The 27160-nt window shown below is 34.4% G+C and overlaps 1 protein-coding gene across 7 annotated transcripts in view; it reads left to right on the top strand.

Moving 5' to 3' along the window:
- The window catches only part of ZNF148 (zinc finger protein 148), a 148750-nt gene that overhangs the window by 84938 nt on the left and 36652 nt on the right, over positions 1–27160 (top strand). For all 7 annotated transcript variants that reach the window (XM_058295666.1, XM_058295668.1, XM_058295667.1 and 4 more), the window contains 3 exons: positions 2651–2776; positions 11767–11890; positions 12887–12970. In XM_058295666.1, the coding sequence (XP_058151649.1) occupies positions 2651–2776; positions 11767–11890; positions 12887–12970 (334 nt within the window). The remainder of the gene's footprint in view (positions 1–2650; positions 2777–11766; positions 11891–12886; positions 12971–27160) is intronic.

The following is a 27160-nucleotide window of genomic DNA, read 5'->3' on the forward strand; positions in this document are numbered from 1 at the left end:
TTTAGAACTAGTGAGAAAGAACCTGCTGGCAAGAGATGAGGAAATACGGCACTATTGGACTGTGTCTTTTCTGAGGATGTTGGGGAGGAAGTTAGATGAGTACAGAAGGTAGATAAGAAAATGGGGGTTGTTCCTGATTGCTTCTCTTGTCTAAAAGTGTGATGCTTGAAGGAGGATGAATGGATGGATGAACAAGAGTCCTAAGAGTTTTAGGAGGGGAATTGCCTGGATTTAGTAAAATCCATTGAAAGGCTGGGTAGGGTGGCTATGGTGGTAATGGTATTTCTGGGGTGATAGTGAAAATAGCATTGAGATTCAGGCTCTTAAATCAAATGTAGGCAGAAGATTATGGATATGGTATAGATCAAGTGATGGAAAGAAACTTGGAATCTGTGTTTTAGTTTTGAAAAATTTTGATGTATTTCCTTGTCTATTAGTTTTCTTGATGCTTCAGTAAATATGTTTCCAAATTCCGGCAAACCAGTCCTTTAAAATACCATAGCACTACTGATGCCTACTTTGATTAATTACACTTTGGTTTATTTTAGATGAAAAGTAACTCTGAGAAAGTGAAATAATGTTTTTCTTAGACAGGTCCTAAGGAAAGGGTAGGTAATTTATGTATGAATTATTGTCTCTTTGTCATGAGTGAGAAGTTTTCGTGTTTTTAAAGATTATTTTCCTCTTCCTTAGGCTGAAGACTTCCAGAATTTTTGCAGTTCATTCTTTCGATATATATATTTATCATCATACCCATCTCTTTGTGTTTTTAAATTTACCACCATCCCTTCCGAGTACCTCAACCAGACCTTATACTTCAGTTTGTGGGTTTATAAGTTATATATAGAGAAAATTACTTTATTATACTTATAAATGATAAGCCAATTGGAGCATTCTAAAATGTAGCTTGCTTTTTATCTATTTGACATACACTTGCTTTGACCCATTGATTTCTCATTTAGTTTGTGCTTTCATAATGTTAAAAGTATGCCTTGTATTTGAAAATAATAGTACTAATATGATCACTTTCCATGTATGTGGAAATAACTATAAAAGGTTCACATAGATATTAATCTTTTTCATTATCTTTGGTTTATGAATAGCAGGTAATTACAAAGCTTATTTGTTAATCTGTATTCCACTCTACTTGGCACTTTAGGTAAACAGTATTCCTTTCTGCTGCATGCTATGTTTTCATGGTTTCTTTACAATTTATAAGCTCACAGAAATGTTTAAACTACTTTTTGCTGGCCCTACAAAATGAACACAGTAATTCAACAGTGCTTAGTTTGTTGTCATCTCTCCTCACCCCAAGTAATTATATTTCAGTAAATACCATTTTAGAGTTGGTAAGATAATCTATAGGTAAGATAATCTATATACTTAAAGCCTTGGTGGTGATTTTACCATTCTGTTTTCTGTTCTATGTAAATGACACTAAGAAGCCATAAGATTGTATTATAATACTGTTCTGTAACCCAGTAGAATTATTAGGTAAATATTCATGTCGTGTTTTGCACCAAAGTTCTTATTTGTGATTCTCTTTATCAGTTATTACATTATAGGATAGTATATATGCTGCCTACATTTTAGGAATTCATACATGTGTCCAGTTCTTTATTTTGCCAGTCTCAAATCTATGAACCCTTTCTACAGAGCTACCTGTTTTTTTCTGCTAAGAATCTTTAAGATGTTCGTAATCCTGTACTTTTTTTTTTTTTTTAAGTATATGTTTTGGAAATATGGCCATTAGTACATTGTACTTCCTGGGTTATTCATAAGGAATTTTATTGCATTTCATAGACCAGTAAGTTTCAATTTTTTTTAGTTTTAAGATTCCCATGTTTTCATTAGAGCATTGGGAAGTGGATGACAGAGCATCATCAAATCTGATGCTAATCGATGAAACTATCAGTGGTTTTAGAAACTTGGTGAAATTTTGGCACAGCCACCTCTGAATGTGTATGAGAACTGAGATCTAAAGATTATATAACATAATTGAGTTTTTACTGTTTTTTTAAAATAGCATTTCTCTTTATTATGCAGTATCATGTCTTGTATAGAATAGCAGCCTACCACCATATGAAAGTCTATAAACACATGGTTGGTTGTAGAAGTCCAGGAAAATACTGGCTGTGATATTGTCGAAAGTGTTGAGCATAAAGATCATTAAATTTTCATGGTTAATTTGTCTTACACTTCTCTTGATGTGATCATTTTTTGAAATTTTGTGGTGTTTTCTAGCTCATTGAAATGTCTAAATACTCCTTTTAGCCCCCACAATTTTACTAAGTATAGGGACTTAAACCTATTTTGTACTTAATCCTTAGCATTAGTTCCTTTAAATTGGGAATGGAATTTATGGTACTGTGACTTCTACTTTATTCTGCTAGATTTGATGATCGTCTTTTCCCAAGACATCTTTCATCTTTTTTCCCAGATAGACTTTTTTTTTTTTTAAATTTTATCCCTAAGTTCATGTACTCTTGAGTCTTATTTCTGAATTGCTTTTTAATAAATTGTTCAGCATTCTGTTGAGTTGGCACTCACATTTGCTGGAAACCCCCTGTATGTAGGCTTATTTTAGTAAAGTTGTGTACTTTTTTCACAGTGGACTTTTTATTCATTTCTAAAAAATTTTTTTTAACAGATAAGTGTAAAGCAGGAAATTACTTTTACTGATGTATCTGAGCAACTGATGAGAGACAAAAAACAAATCAGAGAGCCAGTAGACTTACAGAAAAAGAAGAAGCGGAAACAACGTTCTCCTGCAAAAGTAAGAGAATATATTAATATGGTAGTCTCTGACCACTTAATCCCATACTTTCAATTTAATGCATAGAAACCTGACTGGCTTATAAGACAGAAACAAAAATTACATGGCTTAGTAAGGTTGGAGTGTAGTATCAGCTTCACCTTGAGGGGGAAGAATTGCATGCCTGCATGGAGGTGGTGGGCCGTCTTTCACTTTTTTCCACTTCACTTTCAGCATATCTCTTTTTTTCTCTCAAAAACCTGACAGATGTTATGCAGCATCCTTGCTTCTCATTCATGTTAGTTTTGCTTATTTTAAAATTAAGGTTTCAGGAAAATTCAATACCAGTTCTTCTTGAGGATAGAGTCATGAGATATCATAGAATGTAAACTGTATCTTAAGAACCTGGAATACTAGGCATAGTAAGCCCTCAATAAATATTTAATGCGTGAATAAATGAATTAGTAAACAGGTGACCCAGGAGGTATTACAAGGAATTGCCTGCTTTATTTATTTTCGCTTTAGTTCAGTGATACTTGAGTATATGTGAAATTTTTGGTATTCCTTGAAATTCTCTGAACTCTGCTCTGCAGTATGTTTACATTTTCATAGTTATTTTTCATCTTTTGTTCTTCCCTTGTAATTTAGAAGTCTTTTAAAGATCGTGTTATAAAATGATCTTTTTATATTTTGACATCTCTTATTTTTGCATTTGTAATTTGAAATCATAACCAATATTATTGATATATTTTGTATACTTTTGGACTCAGTTGTGTGCTTGAGTCTGCATGCAAGGACTTGCAGGAGCTGATTGCTAAAGTTCTTGGAATTTTGCAAGCCAGTTGTTAAAACCATTAGTAGATTGAAATCAGCCATAGTCAGGAGTATTTACACCATGGAAATCAGCAAGTGCTTCCCAGTCTCCCATACTTCCTGACATGTCGTTAAACATTTAACAGCCTATTACTGCTTTTGAGATATATTAAATATGCCCACTGTAACAAATTGAAAAATATAGACTCTAATAAGCCTTTAGTCACATTTCCTAGAGATAACTACCTTAATTTTCTGCCACATTCCCATTCTATCTTTTAAAAATTTTGTATTTTTGTATATATATATGATTTTCTAATTTTTACACTTAATGTGTGTGTTAACTGGTATATACTTAAAATGTTAATAATAATGTTTTTGTAAATAGTTATATTAGCTGCATAATTTTTTTTTTGTATCAGAATGTATTTAACAATTGCTTTGTTATTGGACGTTAAGCATTCTCTTTCTCCATTTTAAATCATGCTGCAATTAAAATATTTGTGTTTGGATCTTTGTGTTCCAGTGAATCATAGGGCTTGAGCTTTTAAAAAGGTTTCTTGATAATTTTACTGCATTCTAGAAATGTTTTATCAGTTATATTCTAAAGTCATTTGTGATAATAATTGATGATGTTACTTTGGGTTTACTAGTGATTCATGGTGAATCTATTCACACCATTCAAACCAATAGAATATGTGCAAGTTTTCTATTTTTCCAGATATTTTATTGCCATGTTTTTCTGGTATTCTTCTTCTTTCTTTATTTTTTTAAGGTACTGGGCCTGGGGACTGAACCTGGGACCTCAGGACTTTGGGACCTTGTATGTGGAAAGCACGTACTCAACCACTTAGCTACACTGGCTCTCCCGAGTTGGTTTTTTTGTTTGTTTGCTTTTTGTTTGTTTGTTTGTTTGTTTGTTTGTTTGGGAGGTACCAGGATCGAACCTGGGACCTTGTATATTGGAAGCAGGCTCAACCACTTGAGCTATATCGACTCCCCTAATAGTATTCTCTTTAAGGAATTCTAACTAAAACACAGATTATTATCTTCTGTTAGGCCATTATTTGGAATCTTTATTTGGTGGTATCTTCTGGGTGACTCTAAAATACAGATAATACAGATCCAGTTTTTATAGGTTAAGCTGTTTTGCTGGTCTAATTTGAAGTAACTAAACTCATTTATAATGTATTATATGGTAATATCTCTAAAGGTATTATTTGTTAATTTTATTTGTCAGAGTGTTCTAGGGAAACAGAACTGACAGGAGATATCTATAAATATTATGAGATTTTTATAAGATTGTCACACGTGACTGGTGGGATATACAAGCCCAGGTTCCAAAGGGCAGGCTGTAAGCTGGGAATTCCCCAGGAGAAGCTGGCTGGCTGAAGTAGAGATTAAAATTCTCTCTTCTAACTGCTGAAATCATTACTTATCCTTTTAAGGCCTTCAACTGATTGGGTGAGACATCTCTCATTGCTGAAGTCAGTCCCCTCAGGTGATTGTAGATGTCAGCAGCCATAGATGCAATTAACTTACTGATGATTTAAGTCCATGGAATGTCCTCATGGTAAAAATTAGGCCATTGCTTGCTTGACCGAACAACTGGGACCATTACCTGGCCAAGTTGGCACATGAACTTAACCACCACATTAAGTATTTTTATACCTTTAGTTGCCAAAGGAAAGATTTGGCATATATTTAGTGTATATAAGAGAACGTTTTAGGGAAGTGTGTTAGGGAATTTTTAGGAGGGTGAAATGACTGGAAATAATATATAATAATATATAGCAGATGGGTGTGACAATAACGAAAATCTATTTGTGAATTAATTTTAAATTATACTGACATGCACTTTGTAATGAGACAGAGAATGGTTGTGGGCTCTTTAACACTGGTGTGCAGTTTTTAGATGAATGTTTTCTTGTGTTTGGAATCTAGAATTTTGAGGCATAGTCAATGAATTATCTTACATTTTCTCAGGTGTGAGTTTAAAAATTAACCGTTAAGATTTTTCATTAAAGTAAATTTTCTACATTGTAGAAACTTGCTCTTTTTAAATGTCAAATTTCATTTTACTTTGGTGGAAAATTTCAAAGTGTTGTCTCTTTTCTAAATATGGTGTATTTGAACATAATTGAGCTTTTAATGTCTTGGAATTGATGCTGTTAACACTGAAAAAAATTTTCTGTATTGTAATGAAGCCCCCTGGGACGACTGAGGTATCAGGACTTTTGCATTGCTATACCTGTGTGGCCATTTAACATCACTTTCCTTTGACCCTTTGAGTCTATTTTTGTTCTGTTATGAATTAGGACTACAGGTAACCAGAATTATTAGAAGTATGTAAAAAGTCTTAAACAGATTTTAATTCTGTCTCAATGCACTCATGTCAGTGGTTCTTCTGCAGTGTTTTAAGAGTTTTATTTAGAAAATGTCCATTTATTCTTTAAAAGAGCTGGAGATGGTTCTGATACCCACTTTAGCTTGAGAACCACAAGTCTTCTTTTTTTTTTAAATTTTATTTATTCATTTAAAAAAATATATTACATTAAAAAAATATGAGGTCCCCATTCACCCCTATAGCCCCCACCCCACCACTCCCCCCACAGGAACACTATCCCCCATCATCATGACACATCCATTGCATCTGGTGAGTACATCTCTGGGCATCGCTGCACCCCATGGCCTGTGGTCCACACCATAGTCCACACTCTGCCACGTTCCATCCAGTGAGCCATGGGAGGACATACAATGTCTGGCAATTGTCCCTGCAGCACCACTCAGGACATCTCCAAGTCCCGAAAATGCCTCCACATCTCATCTCTTCCTCCCATTCCCCGCACCCAGCAGCCACCATGGCCACGTTTTCCACACCAATGTCACATTTTCTCGATTATTAACCACAATAGTTCATGAATAGAATATCATTAAGTCCACTCTAATCCTTACTGTATTCCTCCTTCCTGTGGACCTCACAAGTCTTGATTGTTGAAGTTCTTGAAGTTTCTGGCTAACTGAGGCATTACCATCTGACTTTGTTATTGACTTAGGTGAATTAGGAGGTAACATTTCCCACTTTAGAAGGATTTTAGGAGACTTGATTGGTTAACATTAATGAATTCTAGGAATCCTTTTCAGTAAAATATAACTATCTTAACCTAGTATTGTAAACATTTTCTAAGTCTTTTCAGTCTCCTTAGTAATTGAAAGAGCAGGGCACTTTGAGTTACTTCTCCTTCTTCTGAAATTTATATCCTTTTTCATTCATTCAACGACTAATTTGAGTGCTTATTATGGGCCAGGATCTCTTCAGATACTGAAGAAAGGGACTGGGTTTGTTTGTTTTAACTCCTTAGGAGGTCTGATTCCTGCTTAACTCAGGAAAGAAAAGCAAGCAGATTATAAATTTCATAGAGGGTCCTTTCTTGGTAGTTTATTATACAGGATTTTGGTTATCGTAAGGATTTAAAATTGAATGGTATAAAATGAGGAAAATTGAATTAAAAGGAGTAAAGAAATTGATGCACCTGGCATCTGTCATACTTCCTTATGCATATTACCTTGACTTAGTAAGAAGTGGGATTTGAAGATGAAGAATTAATTATGAGATGGGATGAAAAGAGGAAATAAGGGCTAACGCTTAAGAGAAAATGAAGGAAGGGAATGAATAAAATAATGCATTAGCATTTTATTTACCTAATTTTTCTTGTGAACTATGTGTCCGGGTAAATTATCTTTACCAGAGAATTGAACCTTCACTTAAATTTTTTAAAAAAAGTTTTATATAAATCTTTCTTTTAAAAATATCATGCTTCTTTGCCTTAGTATTAAGAGGAAAGAAACTTTTTTCTAAAACTGTATTATTGTGCTGAACATTGATTATTGTATATTCTATGCAAATTATTACTGTTATACTATTGCAGGTAGTAGAACTGAGCGTTTTCTTCCCCAGTCCCTCTCCAGATAGTGATATGCTGAAGATTTGGGTGTGTTCTTTGATCCCCTTTCTTCCAAGTGGACCTCAGACGATATTGTAATTTTTTTGTCCCTACACTGAATTGCTACAGGATTCTGCCCATGTTTTAGTACTGTGTCTTTGTTTCTTTCTCATTCTTGTAGTTGCCCTTCTTTGTAGTGCTGCCATTAATTCAGAATCTCTTATTTTCAGTATAACATCAAATGCTCCCCAACTATCACCATCAAAAGCTGCTGTCCACATCCTTTTTATATATTGACTATCTTGATATTTATAAGCTAGGGCAAAACCCACCTTTCCAAAGTAAAAACGCATGTGTAAAATTAAATTTGACACTTAGTCCCTGAGATCAAGAAAGAAGGACTTCATTCTCTTCCTTTGAAGAAAAGTAAATGGCTTTTATGGCTTAAATTATTGTTGTGTTTAATTTCCTTCTCATCTAATTATGAATTTCATGTATGGAGCTGTCAGAAGTTTACCATCTTAAATGAAATTTGATAATGAGTAAAATCTAGTATTGAGAAACAGTAAAAAATCTGGAAGAATGAAAGTGGGATCCTAACACAAGGGTGGGATATTAAAGATAACTAGGATGGTCAAGATATCTTGATAGGTATTGCTCTGAATGACTCTGTTATTTTGTTGTTGGAGTTGCACTTTTCTTTAATTTTAAGTTTACTATATCTGAACAGTAAAGGGAGTATTAAAAGTTATCCCATCCCCATCCCTCAACCTCTAGTTGCAATAAAATAGCACATAGTTGGTGAGAAATTTAAAATGCTATCTCCTCTAAGTTGCCTTTTGGGTTTTGATGGTTTAGAAGTAGATTTGAATTGATTTAGGATCATATGGTGAAACTTTTGAACATTATCTTAAAATATGTTTTAATAATTTTAGTAGTATATATATAAAATGGGAATAAATATCTAATTTAAGAGAGTAGAACCTTTCTCATTCAGAGGTGTCAGGTTTCCATCAATTCATTGGCAGTGACCCTTGAGGAGTGAAAAAATCTGAATTGAATAGGCAGAGTTTAGAGCTTTGTCTGATGAAAATTGGTAGATTATTTAAGGTAACCGCCACTATATATGTAGATAGCAAGCTGAGAACAGATTTGACTCAGAGCAAAATATGTATCTACAGTAAACTTCGAGATTAAGGAAGCAGATTTATCTGAGTTCCATTTGGTATTAAATTTTTTTCCTATAAAATCCAGCTTTGATTTCATTAGTAAGTAAAATATCAAGTATTTGGAGTGTTGTTTAGACTGTTGCTAATTTCTCCACTCTTGATAAAATCTGCCTTTTAAAATAATATATCATGTTTCTCTTGTAGCAGTGTCAGGAGATGAAGTATCTGGAGATTCTATGGCAGGCACCTTAGAATTTAAATTTTGCAACCTTAAATTCTTCAATTGTAAAGTCCACTTGTATGGGGATACAGTATTCTTAATGTTATGGGGAAAAAAGAAAGCAAAATATTCTGAATCTCTAAGCAAAATATTCTGAATCACACTTAGCTTCACCTTGTAGACTAGATTTTACTAAAAGGTCTTGAAAGGGGAGCAAGAAAAGAAGCCAAGTTTATACCAAGGAAGAAAATTTAACCTACATTAATGGGCTATTTCTTTTTCACTAAGGGACTTTATTCTTTGCATGCCCACCTCTCTAAAGCATTACTCAGTGATCTGAAGACTTTGAAAAATTCAAAAAGTATCATGTTTTTTGTGGGTTGTTTGGTATAGACACCAGGCAGCCATGTCTGCAGACATTTGTAGAGTGTCAGATACTTCTTCGACATTGGGATTATAGTGGTTAATAAAACAGATAAAATCTGGTGCATATATATGAAATAGATTACAGATTAGGACCATTAGTGGTCTTAGGCAAGATGAATTTTATGCTGTGTCCTTTAAACAAAGATATTTGTTACTTTTGCCCTAAATTTAAAAAAGAAATAGAAAAATTAAATAAAACTCATCTAAATTTGATCTGTCTTTGAACTTATAAATATGCTAGATATTTTGACCTGTTTTTTCCACAAAGCAGTGGTAGTTGAGTCATCCATAAAATCCACCTTGAATTAAGGCTTGAATTCATAATGAAAAACAGCATCACTGCCAGTGCCAGAAAAACAATGACCTAGAACTCCTTAACTCTTCATAAAAGGGCTTTGTACAGTCAAAGATTACATCCGTTTCACATAAAGCAACTTGAGCCAGATTTGTTCCCTACAAAGCCCTTTCTTGCAGTTGCTTTGCCACAGAAAGCTATTGAGATGCCATGATTTTGGCACTTAGATCTTGTCATTTATTATTAACATACGTGAAAAAAATAACTGGCATGCTTTTTGTTCTGCTGTATATAAAATATTTAGCAACTTTTTTATTTGCTTTATGCTAGAAGTATTTTGAATTATGTTTGAAAAAATTCGTTTTTTCTTTTTGCACAGTGTTAGCTTGCATATTATTATGTGACTTGGAGGGTTTCAAAAAATTTTAAACTAACTGGCCAGAGATGAAACTTTCCATTCTCACTGCCTCTCTTCAGGAAGCTGTGACACCCACTTCATTCTTCTGCCAAATGTTTCCCTCTATGACTTTAGTGCATAGTCTTTGAAGCATTGTTGACCACACTGGCAGTTTGCCCAGAATCCAAAAGCCTTGTATAATTTGCATAATAATTACCATTAATTTACATACAGTATAGGCTGAACTGTCTTCTTGAATTTAATGTTAAAAAAAGCAATTTGAAAGATTAAAGCCTTTTTTCTTTACCTATTCCCCTTTTCTCCTAGGTTTGAGAAGATGTCATAGCTGTGTGTTTGTAGACCCTAATCATTTCTACCAGCCTTTATATTTCTTATGATGTTTCTCAAATTTCTTTACCCTGTGTTGGACACAGTTTCTTAGCTTTCACTCCATAAGCCTCTACCTCCAACATTGACTCCCTTTGACTTGCCATGTTCCCCCTGATTTTACCTCTAGTTTTCTTTGCTTCTTACCTTCTCATCATATCCCATCTTTTTTTCTCCTCAATAATGAAAAAAGGAACATTATTATTTTCATCCTTTCACATGTCTGATGAGAGAGGCAATTTGATGTTGTTTATGTTGAACAGGTACTTGATAAATTGGAATACATGAAGGCCCACTCCAAAACTTCTCTTCTATCCAGACCAGGCTCATAATATTCTTAACCTCAAGAAGCTGAGGAAGATAAGATTGATTTGTCTTCTGTCTTCCTTCCCCATTCTCACATCTTATTTATCCAACCATTATTTTTAGGGATGTGCGTAGTAGTAGCCTGATAGTCTTGGAAATAAAAAGTGTCTAAATTTGATCTGTCTTTGAACTTATAAAAATGCTAGATCCTGAACTGAACCAGACTCTAAATTATACTCTAAGATGAATTGAAGTTTTCTCATTTTCCCTCCTTCAAAAAAAAGTTTAATAGATAAGCATTAATATGGTTCAGAAAAAGTGTTATAAGTGTGTATAGTATAACGCCCCCCTTCTCACACCCCTATTTCTTATTTGCCCAGTTCCCAAGCCCCTATAATCACAGTTATGTATATTTTATGTATATTCTTCTCAAGTAGTTTTTAATGCATATTACAAGCAAATACCTACCTACACACACACACACACACACACATATATATATTCCTACATGTACTTATTTGTATACAAAAGTTATTAAGAGTATAAACAGGGTTCTACACTTTGCTTTTTTTCACTTAAAAATCCTGGAGCTCTTTCCATGTAAGTACATAGAGAGCCTTTTCATTTATTTACAACTACGTATTGCTAAATTGTATTTATTTTCTATTTACTAATTGATATTTAGACCCTGTGTGAAACATAAGATTCTTGCTCTGCGTTTGTAAGGATTTTAAATGGAAAACAGCTCTGCTCACCCTAGTAGACAACACTTAGGACTCCATTGGGTATCAGCATTGGAGGGGTGGTGGTAGAGTGCTGAGATCTTAACTCTAGCCTTCGAAGTTTTAGTAGTGATTTGTACCCATTCTGGGCCACATTGTACTTTCCTACAATTAATGATAATATTATTCTAACTTTCTTTTCAAGATTATTTAGGAACATATTTCATAATTTCTGGTGACCATTGTTTGGATTTAAAGCATTATCTTTTTAAAAATTAGTATTTAATTATATTTTAAAAGCTTCTTTTGTTTTTGCCTTTTTTTAAAACTAGATCCTTACAATAAATGAGGATGGATCACTTGGTTTGAAAACCCCTAAATCTCATGTATGTGAGCACTGCAATGCTGCCTTTAGAACGAACTATCACTTACAGAGACATGTCTTCATTCATACAGGTATTTCTTGAATTAAAATGGACTATGACCATTAAAATTATCTTTGCTATTTTCATCTTCCTGTAAATGTCATTTATTTCTAAGACCATAGCTAATTTGGCATTTCAGATCAGAGATTTCCTAGTGTGTGTCAGAAGGAAACCAATAAAACCTTTAAATGCGGTAACACCTCGGTGTAAAAAATTAAAATAGTCTTCCTTGGTACACTTACTTGGCTTAATGTGTTCCTTTAGAAAAAATGATTAAATAATGTACTATTAAAAAGCCTCTCAACATTTATTTTTCTGTGTAAGATGGTCATGTGGAGTTTGAAGTATAGGTTTGGGAATCAAATTTTTAAAAATGATGGTTAAGATCATGAAGTTTAGAGAGCAGAACTAAAGACTGATCATGGACCTTTGGGGAAACAGACTAGATATGTAGGATAAATTGAAGGAGGTGGGGAGGGGGCGTTTGAACTAGGAAAATGCAGAGTCCCAGAAGCCAAAAAGAAGGCCCTCCATCATCAACAATCTCAAAATCTTCAGAGAGAATAGAGATCTTCAAGAAAAGATCATTGGAGTAAATATTTTAGCAAGGAGATCATGGTTAACTTTTAAGAAAGCAGAATGTAAAGGTTGAAACATGAATGGGAGAAGAATTTGAGATTTAGAATAGGCTACTCTTTTAAGAAAGTGTTGTGGTAAAAGGATGTTGAGAAGGTACTAAAGTAGAAGAGTTTCAGGTTTGCAGGAAAGTTTCTTGGCTTTGAGCAAACCTAAGAATATTTAAAAGGAAGATTTTGGCAGAGAGGGTAAGTTTGAAGCTAGGATTTTTTTAAAGGGATGTTTAGAAAGTTCTGAAGATTTTACTAAGTTAATGAATAATATCAAATTTGCGTGGATAAGCTGGAACTTTTCAAAATCTCAGCATCTAAGGTTTATTTTTCTCAAAAATAGTAGCTATAAACTGTTGTTTTATCCAGTAACTAATTTATGGATGTGAAATTATTTTAAGGCGAAAAACCATTTCAATGTAGTCAATGTGACATGCGTTTCATACAGAAGTACCTGCTACAGAGACATGAGAAGATTCATACTGGTGAGTGTTGACACCCTTACTAGGGTCATTAAAATTACTCTTTCAAATGTAGGGAAGAATTTTTAGTAAGTAGTAACAGTTTGTTGTCACTTTCGTTGGTTTTGTTTCTTAAGATTATAAATTACACCTTATCTTTTTTCTTCAATATATCAATCCTGTTAAGACTTGGCTTTTAATGTCCAAGCTAAATAAAATTACTGTGAAATAGTTTCATATAACTTAATATATACATTTAAAATAAGGGAAGACTCTTTTAGAAATAGCTGTTTCCTTTAGCTGTTTAATAAATTTAGAGTAGGTAAAACTATCTTAGTAGTCTGGGAGAAGAAGTCAAAATGCCTGAGCCCTAAGGTAATGGTACTATTCTCCCCCCGCCCCGCCCTCTCCCCCCATTCGTGTATACGGCTTACCATATCAAGAGACATGCAATCTTAAAAAATTGGGAATGTTTCTCAAATTGTTACTGATTTAGAAACAGATAAGATCTCAGAAGATTACTATAAAGGAACCCATACCTTAAACATTTTTCTCATTTTATAGCAAGCTTTTTTTGTATTTATTTTATTCTTACAAATGTATAATCAAGTTTTATAAGTAAAACCTTGATTTTGTGAGCTGTCACCTTTTGATCCTCTAAGAATGGTGAAAAGTGTTTCTTTAGAATTGATTTCCAGTGTTTTGGCCTTTTTGTGACTAAATTAAAGCAGAGTTCAGTGAATTTGTACAAATTTGATACATTTAAGTAAAACTATGAATGGTGGTGCTGACATACATGAATATTGAGAATATTAAATTATTTCATACTTATCTGTATGAAGTACTCAAGCAAGTACCTGCCCAGTGTGTTATTTACTTGTCGTTCGTGTGAAAGGGGATCCATCTTTGGATATTTTGTCATTAAGAAGCAACTTTTCTGCCTAATCACTTTCTTTCAACTTTCTTTGCTCCTCACAAAGAAGCATGAATGTGTGTGGTCTGCCTAAATAAGGCTTCAGTTGTGCCTTGCATTTATTTGTTCTGACGTTCTACTTTTAAATGATCATTTTGCACATCCCTTATTTCAGTTTCTTGAGTAAGCATTTATTCATCACTTTCAAGTGGAAGGGAGTGTTCTGAGTCCTGTAGGAGAAGGAGAAACTTCATGGATTTTTTTGTTACATAGCTGAACTTAAAATGTAAATTTCTATATGAGTAAAATTTGATCAGATAAAAATGAAAGTGCTTAAATGTTTTTAACACCAGGTTTTTATGATTTCATTCATTCAACAAAAATTTATTGAGCCCTCAGTGTTTTTCAAGTACCAGAAATACAGCGATATAACAGGCAGTTTCCTAGGAGTGTACATTCTAAAGGGGAAAACACGCACATAAACAAGCACAATATTGTAAGTGTTTTATATAAAATCTCTGGTGCCCTGAAAAGAGACAAATGTGCTGTTAAAGGTGAATTAGGGAAAGCATGAAAAGCTGTATGAGGCTAAGTAAAAGATTATATATGTATGTGAAAGAAAGACTTTCAAAACAATGCTTACTCTCATAATAAAACTGATATTTCTTTTCTAGTGAATTCTTTTTTAAAGTGCTGATCACAGTACAATCCCACTATTTGGAAAAACAACTGATTTTTAGGTCTTGGAGTATCTTAAATTTAAGCAGTGTGTGATGGATAATTAATTTTCATTAAGAATTTATTAAGTACCAGATATTATGCTAGAAGATTTGCTAAATATCTCACTTAATTCTCACAAGAATACTGAAAGGGAAGAGCTATTACTATCCCCATTTTATAGATGAGGAAGTAGGAAGCACATAGATGTTAAGAAACTTTTCTAAATTTGTATAATCTAGTAGATGATGGAGCCAAGATATGGCTCAAATATCTCTGTGGAGAACATGTGAAGTGACTGTGAAATCACTGAGTGTGGAGAACAGACCAAAAAGCAGAAAAATATCTTTTGGCTGTTTGGGGAGTTGTGTGTGGTTTTTTTTTTTTAATTTGCCCACTAGAGTCACGGGGATTAAGTTATGGGTTAGACTTTCTGTGTATTTATTACTATCTAAAAGGCAGGAGTTCTCTTGTTATAGACAATACATGTAAAAGAAGAAAAGGAGTAGAGAGGAATGCTGGTTCCTTAACTGAAAAGTTTCTTTTGGGGAGAGACTCAGTTCTGTTCTATTTTCCAGTTCCCTCCTTTACCCCTCCCCCTCAATCCCAGGTGGGATATAAATTTTCCTTCTTTACTTCATTTCTTCATTCTTTTTAGACTCTTTAGTAAAATATTATTGTGCTATAATTGAGACCTGTTATACCTATTATAGCTATTTAAGAATATGTATGTAGAACCACATGTTTACTCTCCATTGTTTATTATTCTGCCCTTTACTCTTCTTTTTTAATGCTCTAAATGACTTACTTTATTTTCCCTCCCCACTCTCCTTTTCCTTGTAGGCTCTTAGTTTAGAAAAAGTCATTGAAATAGTTCGGGCAATAAATTTTTTTTCTTTTTAAGGAGGTACTGGGGATAGAACTTGGGACCTTTTATATGGAAGGCAGACACTCAACTGCTTGAGCTATATCCACTCCCCAATAAAAAAGATTTTGCATGTGTATATCCATTTTTAAATTGTTGGGCAGGTAATGAGTCACCTGGCCACTGATGTTCAGAGGTTATGTGGTGAGAACTACCAGTTCTTCTTAAAGGCTTTTATTACCTTATAACCTGTCCTCACCTGGTTAGGTCTCATACTGTGTCCTCGCAACTCCAGAGCCCATTCTCCTGATTTATTTGCAACATGGTTATAAATAATTACTATTTTGGCTGCTGCTTACCACCATAAAACATCCTCTGTTCCTTTTAAAAGACCAAAAACCTAACTAGATTTGGGTTTCAAATAGAAAACTTTTGAACTTGGCCTGAGCAGAATATTAGTTAATTCTGTTTCCTTTTAATTAGAAAAATGTTATGAAACTATCTCTCTAAGGGAAGTTTATGAAATGATTTTCCCTCCGAAATAAAAAGAAATTTGAAGAAATAACCAAATCATTCAGTTACTCGTGTTTGTTAGAGGTTTCTTTTCCATAAAGTCTTAAATTTTAAGACTTCTGTTTCTTAGATATATAAATTTCTGAAGATACAAATATAGTTTGAAACACTGTAAAACATGTCTTCTAAGTCACTATTCTTCAACCCTGAAAATACCTGTTGATCCTCTTGATTCTAAACTTTTTTCACAACCATGCTAAATAGCTGAATAATATTTTCTAACAAATCAGTTTTATTATTACATATTAATAAAGCATAAATCCATCCAAAGAGTACAGTCAGTGGTATTCGGTGTATCCCCACTGTGCATTCATTACCCCAGTCATTCCCAGAGCTCTTTCATTATTCTAATAATAATAATAAACCAAAAACAAACGAAACTCATCACTTTTCAGTCTCTCTATGCCTCGACTGCTGAATGTAGCTATTCTTTTTCCTTCTCCCTAGTCTATTTGTATATATATTTTGTAAAAACAGTCTTATAAATGCAATATCCCCATATTTGTGTTTTACATGGGGTTTTACTGTCTTATACAGTTCCATGTTAAAGTTTTTTAACTTTCTTTCTAGTAATATGCATGACCTTAGACTTGCCTTTTCAACCACTGTCATACCCATACAATAGCACCACCAGTTAGAAATCCCAAGATATGCTTTACCCATTCCTATTCATTTCCTAGGATTTACAAACGACCTTTTTACCAATTCACAGATTAGCCCTCAGCTTTCCATTCTCTATCCTCCTCCTATTTTTTGGTGACCTATTTTATAATTATTAACTCCATGAATTTACACAATATATGTAACAGTTATATAGTATTTGTCCTTTTCTGTCTGGCTTGCTTCATTCAACATAATGTCCTCCAGGTTCAACCATGTTGTCATAATACTGCACAGCTTCGTTTCTTCTTACCGCTGCATAATATTCCGTTGTGTGTATATGCCACAGTTTGTTTATCCAGTCATCAATTGATTTACACCTGGGTTGTTTCCAACTTTTGGCAAATGCTGCTAAGAATATCAGTGTGCAGATGTCTAATATTATTTTTTAAACTAGTTGGACTAGTTGGGTATGGGACAGAGAGAATGTTGATTTACCCTTGACTGATTTAACTTAATGCTTTGTATTTCCTTCAGTATAGTTTAGTTATTAATAAAAATACTTTCTCCCGTGTTTTTTCCCGAAGCCCTAATTTATAAACTATTAGCCACTAGAGAAGCCTTGTTAAAAGAAAATTTTGCAGACCTAGTTAGAGTTTAGCTTTTATTTGAGAGGATGAAGGAACTGAATACCTTTTGTGCTACTGAAAATATTGTCTGCACTGTGGGCTCCTGGCCTTGTGACGGCTGAAACCAGCAGCTCTGTTGTGGACAGAACTTGCCAAGAATAAGCAAGGAAGTGCAAATTGCTGTGACTGACATTCTCTGGTTTAATGATGCTTTCAGTAACCAGAGTCTTTCTCCTCTGCAAAATAATTCATACTAAACTTTCAATTATGGATAAAACACAAATAAAGCTTTTAACGCTATAACAAAACATCTTAGTAAAAAGTAAATCATTCTTATATGTAATTATAGCATAGTTTTAAAACTTTTAAGGTTCTTTGTTTTGTGAGGATAGAAGCCACTCAGAAAATTAAAATAGAATGTTTTAAAACTGAAATATGGAGGATCAGAGACTTTACAATAAAAGTTGCCTTATTTTCAATTAATTGTATATATTTTGTATGTGTGAAAATTCACCTCTCACACCCCAAATATATGGGCTCTGTTAGTCCATGGTGAATATAGTAAAAAAAAAAAAAAAAGTTACCATTTGTTTTAACGTCTCAAGTATATAGCTTAATAAATTGGGAATCTTAAAATGGTCTCAGCCTTCTATTATATGTAGTCATTGAGCAGATGAACATGTGAATCAGTGACTCACAGTTTGACAAAGGGTGTGTCAAATTTCCGTATAGGTGATACAGACAATATGTGCTTTAAGTGTTCAGATGAAGGAAACTAGGATGCAGATTGATGGTTTCATAGAAGAGGCAGAAGTTAAATGTCTCTAAAATGAATTAGATTTAGTTTGTGTATTGCATGGGAGTCAAGTGTCAGCATGGGACCTATAGAAGAAACATGATGGAAGTCAAGACTAGGTGAAAGAACTGGGGTATACTGAAGTTGGAAGTCTTTGTGTAAGGATAAGTGAACAGATACGCAAGTAATCAATTCAAAAGCACACACAGAAATAATGAACTAAATATCAGCTAGTCAAGTTTGGCAGTACCTCAAGAAGCCAGCAGTCCCGTTACTAGAATATATTCAGAAAAACTGAATATTATGTATTATGTTGTGCAAAATAAGAGACACAAAAGGACAATTATCGTATGGTCTCACTAATATGAACAAAATATAATGAGTGAATTCACAGAGGTAAACTCTGTAGAGTACAGGTTACTAGGAAATAGAATGTGTGTTGAGGGTGGGAGCTGATGCTTAATGTATGTAGCATTATTAGTAAGGTTAATTGTAAAGGTGTGAAAATGAATAGAGTTAATGGTGACAACATTATAGTGGGTCTTTATACTGCTGACTTATAAATATGATTGAGGCTGGAAGGGGTAGTCTGTGAATGTAAATATCAATTGAAAGGAAACTAGAGAATAATACAGAGAGTGTGTAACAGTGATAATATAAATAAATAAATATAAGACTACTTTTCTTTTGCAAAGTGCTAAGAATATGATACATGGGGAAATTACAGCTAGTATAACTTATGGATGATAGTTAACAGTAACATTGAAATATTTTCCAGCAATGGCAAGAAGATATTATTTCAGTACTAAGGGACAATGTTAGGAGAGCCTACGCGGGTATGGGACTTTTTCTTTTGGGGTAATGAAAACATTCTAAAATGGACTGAGGTGATGACACCACAACTCTGTGATGAAAATGAGAGCCAGTGAGTATACACTTTGAATGGACTGTACAAGGCATGGGACAATATATGACAGTGACTCCAGTGGTTAACTGAACAAATATGGGAATGTTTTCTCATGAATGAGAACAAATATATAATACTAATATAGGATTTAATAATTGGATGGTTTGGAGAGTTTAACTTCATAATGCCATTAAGAAGCAATTGTAGGTCATAGGCTTGACATATAGTACTAGCTGTATTATCTATTATGCTTTTTGCATTCTTGGTCATCAGTACAAGGTACTTGCTACTCTCTATTTCCTGTAGAACTTTTTTCTTTTTTTAATGGAAAAATTCTGTGTTGTGTCTTGATCACAGCTGTATAGAAAAGCTGATAGAATTAAATAGAAGCTCATAGATCTTTTTTCCCCATATATTTTCATCCATCTATAAAATTTCTACACAGCTTTATTGATTCTTCATCACACACATTTCATTACCCATTTTCATTTTGACTTATAAAGGTGTTTCATAATGACTGATGAACAAATCATTCTTCCTTTCAGGGTACATGTTTTTAAAAACTTCAGTTTCCTATGAACTTTTTTTTTTAAGATTTATTTTATTTATTTATTCCCCAGCCTCATTGTTTGCGGTCGCTGTCTGCTCTCACTGTCTGCTCTCTGTGTCTCCTTGTCTCCTCTTCGGGAGGCACCAGGAACTGAACTAGGGACCTCCCATGTGGGAGAAAGGCACTCAGTCACTTGAGCCACCTTTGCTCCCAACAGTGTACATTTTAAATCAGGGTTTCTTAACCTTTTTTGTTCCACACACGCCTTTGCCAGTCAGGTGAAAACCATTGGACCCCTTGCTAAGTCCACACTGTACTGTGTATTATTTAATAAATATATCACACCCAAACCAACCACACAGAATAATATTTTTTTGAATTTTGATTCAAGCTTATGAACCCCTTGATAAGAACCCCTGTTTTAAATTATTCCAGAAAATATATTCAGTCAACATTTTATTACCCAAGGGTGAATTGACCAAGTTGTAAATTTATTATTTAAAATTAAAAAGACAAATGCATTTGTGAGAAGATAAAATGACTACAAACACAGAATCAACAACTTACTTGTTGCCTTCATTTGAAACCACATAATACTCTATATAGGCCTACAGTGTATACATAATTGAGGAACTTTCCTCATTCCTAACAACCAAGAAGATGTTTTTGCCTACTTCATCTGGCTTTTTCTTTACCAGTTGATTGAGGGTGGGGAATGACATCGAGTCTGATATTTGTAACTCTAAAGCCTTGAGAAACTCTAATTATCCCTATAGAAAAATCTTGGATTGCCCTGTCTGTTCCTAAGACCCTACCCCCCTTTTTTAAAACTGAGAATTAGAGGAAATGGATATTGAACCCATGGGAACAGAATTGAAAGGTATGTTGAAATCTTAGGATTCAGTGACAATTGTAGGAGCTTGCTTTATCCAGAAGCCATGCTCATACATTGTAGGGAATGGACAGCAGACATTTGAGGGCTGTTATTAAGGAGATGAGATGCTAAAGGATGGAGAAAAGAATGATTGTTTTAGGAAGAGGTAGGTGTTAGCTATCAAAAACAGTGTTTGATCACCTAGACTTCTGCTAGATTGTTTAGCAGAATAATTTACTCAATGTCTACACTAATGTTGCATAGGCTTGGTTTCTAATATTGAAAAGAAAAAAGTTTGTAGCCAAGAAACAGACAACAGTAAGACTCTTTTAACAGAATAAAGCATTTTGGAGTCATTTTTTACCTTTGTATTTTCGGTAATAGTTTAAATTTCTAAGCTTTTACACTTCATTTGTTTTTACATTTGGATGACAGTTCTTGAATGGTAAATATATTCCTGAATATTGTATATAAACTTTAAATTTACATTAAATCTTTACTCTGCTGAATTGAGAGTTGAAGCTACTACTTCTCTTTGCTCAGCAGTTTGGGTTTCTGATCTAATTAAGTGGCTATTTAAAAAATTCTTTCCTCCAGGAAAGTAACTTTCCATGAAAGTAATTCCAATCTTTCCCTTTAACTGAAATAATTGCCTTTATAATGAGATTTCTTAGGAATGCCACCAACTTTGTAGCAAAGTGTGTTTGATTCAGTAGTGAACAAAAATTTAAGGCTAAAAATGGAATGAAGAATATGAAAGACATTTCAAAGAAAAATAGATACAGGTGAAATTTAATGACAATTAAACAGAAGAAATGGGAATTAAAGAGTGTCACTATTGTGGGCAGTGGTTTTCAGACTTTTATCCTGGAACCCTGGTTTTAAATGAAATCCTACCTCAAACCTTGATACATTGAAACAGTTAAGAGAAGATTTTGCAATTTATGCATATTTTCTTACATTGGTTCCTAAGGTAGTATCTTAGTTTGGATTTCCTTAGGAACAAATTCTGAGATGGGAGTTGCATGCAAATAGTTTTTTTAGAAGGTGGTCCTAGGAAACACTGGTAGGGAAATGGTGAAAAGAGGTCTGAAAGGGAAAGGTATACCAGAAAGGGTGCATTTTAAAGCTAGCTTCCACTGTTGTTTATTGGAACTTAATCCTGGAAGCCATTATAGAACAAGTGCTTCAGAGTTATCCTGTCTGTGGGTTAAGGGGAAATGGGGTATGTATACACCAACTGTAGTGAATCATTGGTTGAGGGCAGCTTCCACATGGCGTTCATTTTCCTCTACTTCAAGCCTGCAATGCACTGAGGTAGAGTGATCTCAGGCAAAGACATGCAGAAACTGGCAGTTGGAAGTTAGAGCCAGCCAAAAGGGGATATAAACAGGGTCCTGACAGCATCTGTTATGTATAGTATTATAAAATTCTAGGGCTCCAGGAAACAATTGAAAACCACTGGTTTTGTATGTCTCTGGGAGCCTCTGTGCCAGAGGAGACTTGTAATGGTATAAATAGGGAAATTAGGTAAGGGAATTGGTGTGGATAAGGTGTGAAGCTGATTTCCTCTTTGTGGAGTGATGTTTTTGTCTATATTTGACTCATAGGTCAGGGTACATCTATAAATCTACCCTGTCTGAACACTTGGTTAATTTATTAACCCATTAATTAGTTTCAGCTGCTTGTGTGTTCTATGTAGTTAGGCACTGGGTAGGGTGGGAAAGAAAAGGAAAAAGGAATGGGTTAGAAGTGTGCCAAGATGAATAGAATGAGGGCCTTGCTCTTCAGGTACTTTTTCTCTAACAACCTCCACTTACAAATCTCCTCCTCTTTAATAGCAGTTGTGCTAATTATCAGTGTTGTTCATTTGTCACTTATTAGTTCATGTCTTTTATTTCTAACTTTAAAACTTATTGAATGAAGAAAAATCCTACTTGTCTCTATCTTAGCTTAATATAGGGAACTGTGTTGATTGATTATAGAGAATGCAAATTTTTAAACTGAAACTTGTTTTATAGTAGCTGTAGAACAAAGTGTAAAATGATCTTACCATTTTCTGTTTTGTAACACTAGATGAACCACAGAAATAATGGATTTCATTTCAACTTTAAGTCATATTTTAGTTAAAAAGTATGTCTTGAGTAGCAGATACAAATACATGCACATACACAGAGAGAGCACCTCCTTGCATATAGCAATATAAGACATGAGTAATATATAAATATAAGATAGGGCTCCAGTTTAAATTCTTATTGGGGAGGTAAAGTTTGGAACAGGTAGAGTTTGATTAGGAGCTAAATGTGATACAAATATTAAGTAGAAAGATAGTTAAACCCTGATTTTCAGGCTAAATCTTGCATGAAACCCAGTTATATAAAACAGATAAGATGCTGCACCTTCCCCTTAAAAATTACAGGGGAAGAAAGGAAAGTTACCACTGTGGCTAAGCTTTCAAATTTATTAAATGCTCAAGTTGCAGGGATCTTGGGAGTCATCGTCCACTGGTTGTATGAATCAGAGTTACCTGTTGAGCTATTAGAAAACACAAATTCCTGGACCAACTCCTTTCCTCTTTCAGATAATTCGATTCTCAGAAGTGTGACCTGAGATTCTCCATACACTTGTTTCTTCCCACAACCTCCACTATATTTTCCCCCCACTCTTTTTTTTTTTAAAGATTTATTTATTTCTATTTATTTCTCCACATGCCCCTGCTCCTCCTGCCCCCTTTGTTTGTTCTCTTGTGTCCATTCGCTGTGTGTTCTTCTGTGTCCACTTGCGTTCTTGGTGGCACTGGGTATCTGTGTTTCTTTTTTGTTGTTGCATCATCTTGCTTTGTCAGCTCTCCATGTCTGCAGTACCATTCCTGGGCGGGCTGTCCTTTTCCTTTGGGGTGGCTCTCCTTGAGGAGCATACTCCTTGTGTGTGGGGCTCCCCTACGTGGGGGACACCCCTGCATGGCACTCCTTGCATGCGCAGCCCTGTGCGTGGGCCAGCTCACCACACAGGCCAGTAGGCCCTTGGTTTAAACCCTGGCCCTCCCATATGGTAGGCAGATGCTCTATCAGTTGAGCCACATCCGCTTCCCTCCCCCCACTCGATTATGCACTGTGTTGCATTGATTAATTTCACTACATTGAATCACCCTTTTATTCTTGGAATAAATCCCATTGTTGTTGGTGTATAATTTACTTAATATGTTGATGGATTTGATGTGCTCATATTTGTTGAGAATCTTTGCATCTGTATTCATAAGTGATATATATTTTTTCATTTAAAAATTTCATTGAATTATATCATTCATACATGAACACATAAACAGTAAGTATATAGTAAAAGTTGTGAACTTATAAGACAAACATGCATATCTTCATACAGGGCTCACATACATCACCCCACTACCAACAACTTGTATTGTGTGAGACATTTGTTACAAACTGAAATAGCAACATGCAACTATTACTAACTATATAGCCCATATCTTATATTTGGTATATTTTCTCCCAACCCACCTGATTTTTAACACCCTGTATTAGTACTATATATTTGATTATAGTTCATGAGAGAAGGTTCTCACATTTGTTAACATAGTCCATCTTCCAACATAGGATTCACTGTGTTATATAGTCCCATGCTTTGTATAGTCCATTCAGAGTGTACACTCAGTGACCCTCATTTTCATCACAAGTTGTGCTGTTGTCACTTCAGTCAATTCTGGAAATTTTTCCTTACTTCAAAAGGAAAAATCCTATGTCCCTTAGGCCCCCCATTGTTGTCCCTGGGAATTGATAGAATATCTTCTTTGCCATTGCTACAAAAATTTACAATATTACTGTTAACTAATATCCATAAGTTACAGTAGTTGTAATATTCCTGTATATTACCATATTCTTAGCTCTTGGTAAAAGAACATTCTTGTATTTATACAATAAACCACAATCTTCATCCACCACTGACATCACTATTTTAAACAGCCCCTAGGTTATTCTCTAGCATCCTTTCAGTTTATATACACAGACTACTCCTTTCAGCCACAATCACATTTCTAATAAATCAACAGTGTTAGTTATACTTACTATATGTTACCATTAACTCTATTCATTGCCACACTTTTACAATAAAATTTATAAAAAATTCTACATAAATTAAGCATCAGCTCCCATTCTCAGCCCACATTCTATCTCCTAGTAATCTATATTCTAGAGCAGGGTTTCTTAAGGGGTTTGTGAGCTTGAATTGAAATTAAAAAACTATTCTTAGAAAGCAGCTGTGGCTCAGTCAGTTGGGCTCCCATCTACCATATGGGAGGCCCTGGGTTTGCATCCCAGAGCCTCCTTGTGAAGGCAAAGCTGGCCCATGCCAATGGAGAGCTGACAGCCTGTGCCCGCGGAGAGCTGGAGGAGCAAGATGATGTAACAAAGGGACATGAGCACACATAGAAGAATGCACAGCAATCAGACACAGAGCAGACAGCAAGCAAGCTGCGGGGTGAGGGAGGGGTAAAAAAAAATTTTTTCTTGTGGGGACATGTCAGTGCGGGTGTGATAATTTATAAACTAATGCACAGTATAGTGTGAACTTAGTAAGGGATCCGTGATTTTCATCTGACTGGCAAAAGGGTCTGTGGAACAAACAAGGTTAAGTTTACCTCTGTGAGTTTACTCATTGTATTTAGTTCATATTAGAGAGATGATACAATATTTGTCCTTTCTGTATGGCTCATTACACTCAACATAATGCCCTCAAGGTTCATGCATGTTGCCATATGCACCCCAATTTCATTTCTTCTTAACAGCTGAATAGTATTCTGCATTGTATGTATATACCACATTTTGTTTATCCATTCATCGATTGGTAGACCCTTGGACTGGTTCCATATCTTAGTAATTGTGAATAATGCTGCTATGAACATTAGAATGTAAATATCAGTTCATGTCCTTGCTTTCAGTTCTTCTGAATGTAATCTTAGTAATGTGATTGTTGGATCATACGGTGGTTCTATATTTAGCTTCTTGAGGTACTGCCAAACTGTCTTCCACAGAGGCTGCACCATTCTGCATTCCCACCAACAGTGAAGGAATATTCCTGTTTCTTCACATCCTATCCAGCACTTGTGGTTTTCTTTTCTTTTTTTAAAAAAAATGGCCATTCTGTAAGCTGTGAAATGATATATCATTGTAGTTTTGATCTGCATTTCCATAATAACTAGTAATGTTAACCATTTTTTCATGTGCTTTTTGACCATTTGTATTTCCTCATTGGGAAAATGTCTAGTTGTGTCTTTTGCCCATTTTAAATTGGGCTGCTTGTCTTTTTATCATTGCATTGAGTGACCTCTTTATATAACATGGAAATCAAACCCTTATGGGATATGTAATTTCCAAATATTTTCTCCCATTAAATAGGCTGCATTTGAGGAAGTCCCATTTATTTTTTTCTTTCATTGCTTGGGTTTTGGGTGTAAGGGTTAAGAAACTACTGCCTGCCGCAAGATCTTAAAGATGTTTTCCTAAATTTTCTTCTAGGAGATTTATGGTTTTAGCTTTTATGTTTGGTCCTTGGTCCATTTTAAATTAAGTTTTGTAAAAGGTGTGAGAATAGGGATCCTCTTTCTTTGTTTTGACTATGAATAGCCACTTCTCCCAGCACATTTTGTTGCATAGACTGCTCTGGCCCAGCTGGGTGAGCTTGATAGCCTGGTCAAAAGTCACTTGACCCATATATGTGAGGGTCTGTTTTTGTGTTTTCAATTCAGTTCCATTGGTCAATCTGTCTACCTTTATACCATGTTGTTTTTACCACTGTAGCTAAGAAATATGCTTTATAGTCAGGAAGTGAGAGTCTTCTGACTTCATTCTTTTTTGAAGATATTTTTGGCTTTTTAAAAGACATTTTAAAATTGGCTTTTAAAAAGACTTTTTTGGCTTTTTTTACCTTTCCAAATAAATTTGAGAATTGGCTTTTCTATTTCTACAAAAAAGGCTGTTGGAATTTTTATTGGGATTGCATTGAATCTGTAAATCAGTTTAGATAGAATCAGTGTCTTAAAAATAATTAGTCTTTCAGTCCATGAACATGGACTGTCTTTGCATTTATTTAGGTCTTCTTTGGTTTCTTTTCGCAATGTTTTGTAGTTTTCTGAATACAGGTCCTTAATGTTGAATATCTGATTCTTTTAGTTGCTATCATAAATGGAGTTTTTTTGTAACTTCCTCCTCATTGGCTCAGCAGTAGTATATAGAAACTACTGATTTTTGCGTATTAATCTTGTATCCTGCCACTTTTACTGAACTCGTCTATTCTAGTAGCTTTGTTGTGGATTTTTCTTGATTTTCTAGATATAGGATCATATCAGTGACTAGCAAAAGACTGACTTCTTTCTTTCCTGTTTGGTTGTATTTTATTTACTTTTCTTGCCTAAGAGCTAGTTCTAGCTAGAACTTCTAACACAATATTTAATAACAGTGGTGACATTGGGCATCCTTGTCTTGTTCCCTGTCTCAGCAGGAAAGCTTTCAGTCTTTCACTGTTGAGTACAATGTGGGTTTTCATATATGCCATTTACCATTTTGAGAAAGCTTCCTTCTAGTCCTATCTTTTGGAGTGTTTTTATCAAGAAATGATGCTGTATTTTGTCAAATGCCTTTTCTTTGTCTTTCGAGAGGATTTTATGATTTTTCTTCTTCAGTTTATTAATGTGGTTTATTATACTAATTGATTTTCTTATGTTGAACCATCCTTGCACACCTAGGATAAAACTCACTGCATCGTGCTGTGTAATTCTTCT

Source organism: Dasypus novemcinctus, chromosome 4, assembly GCF_030445035.2.
Source record: "Dasypus novemcinctus isolate mDasNov1 chromosome 4, mDasNov1.1.hap2, whole genome shotgun sequence".
Taxonomy (NCBI): Eukaryota; Metazoa; Chordata; class Mammalia; order Cingulata; family Dasypodidae; genus Dasypus; species Dasypus novemcinctus.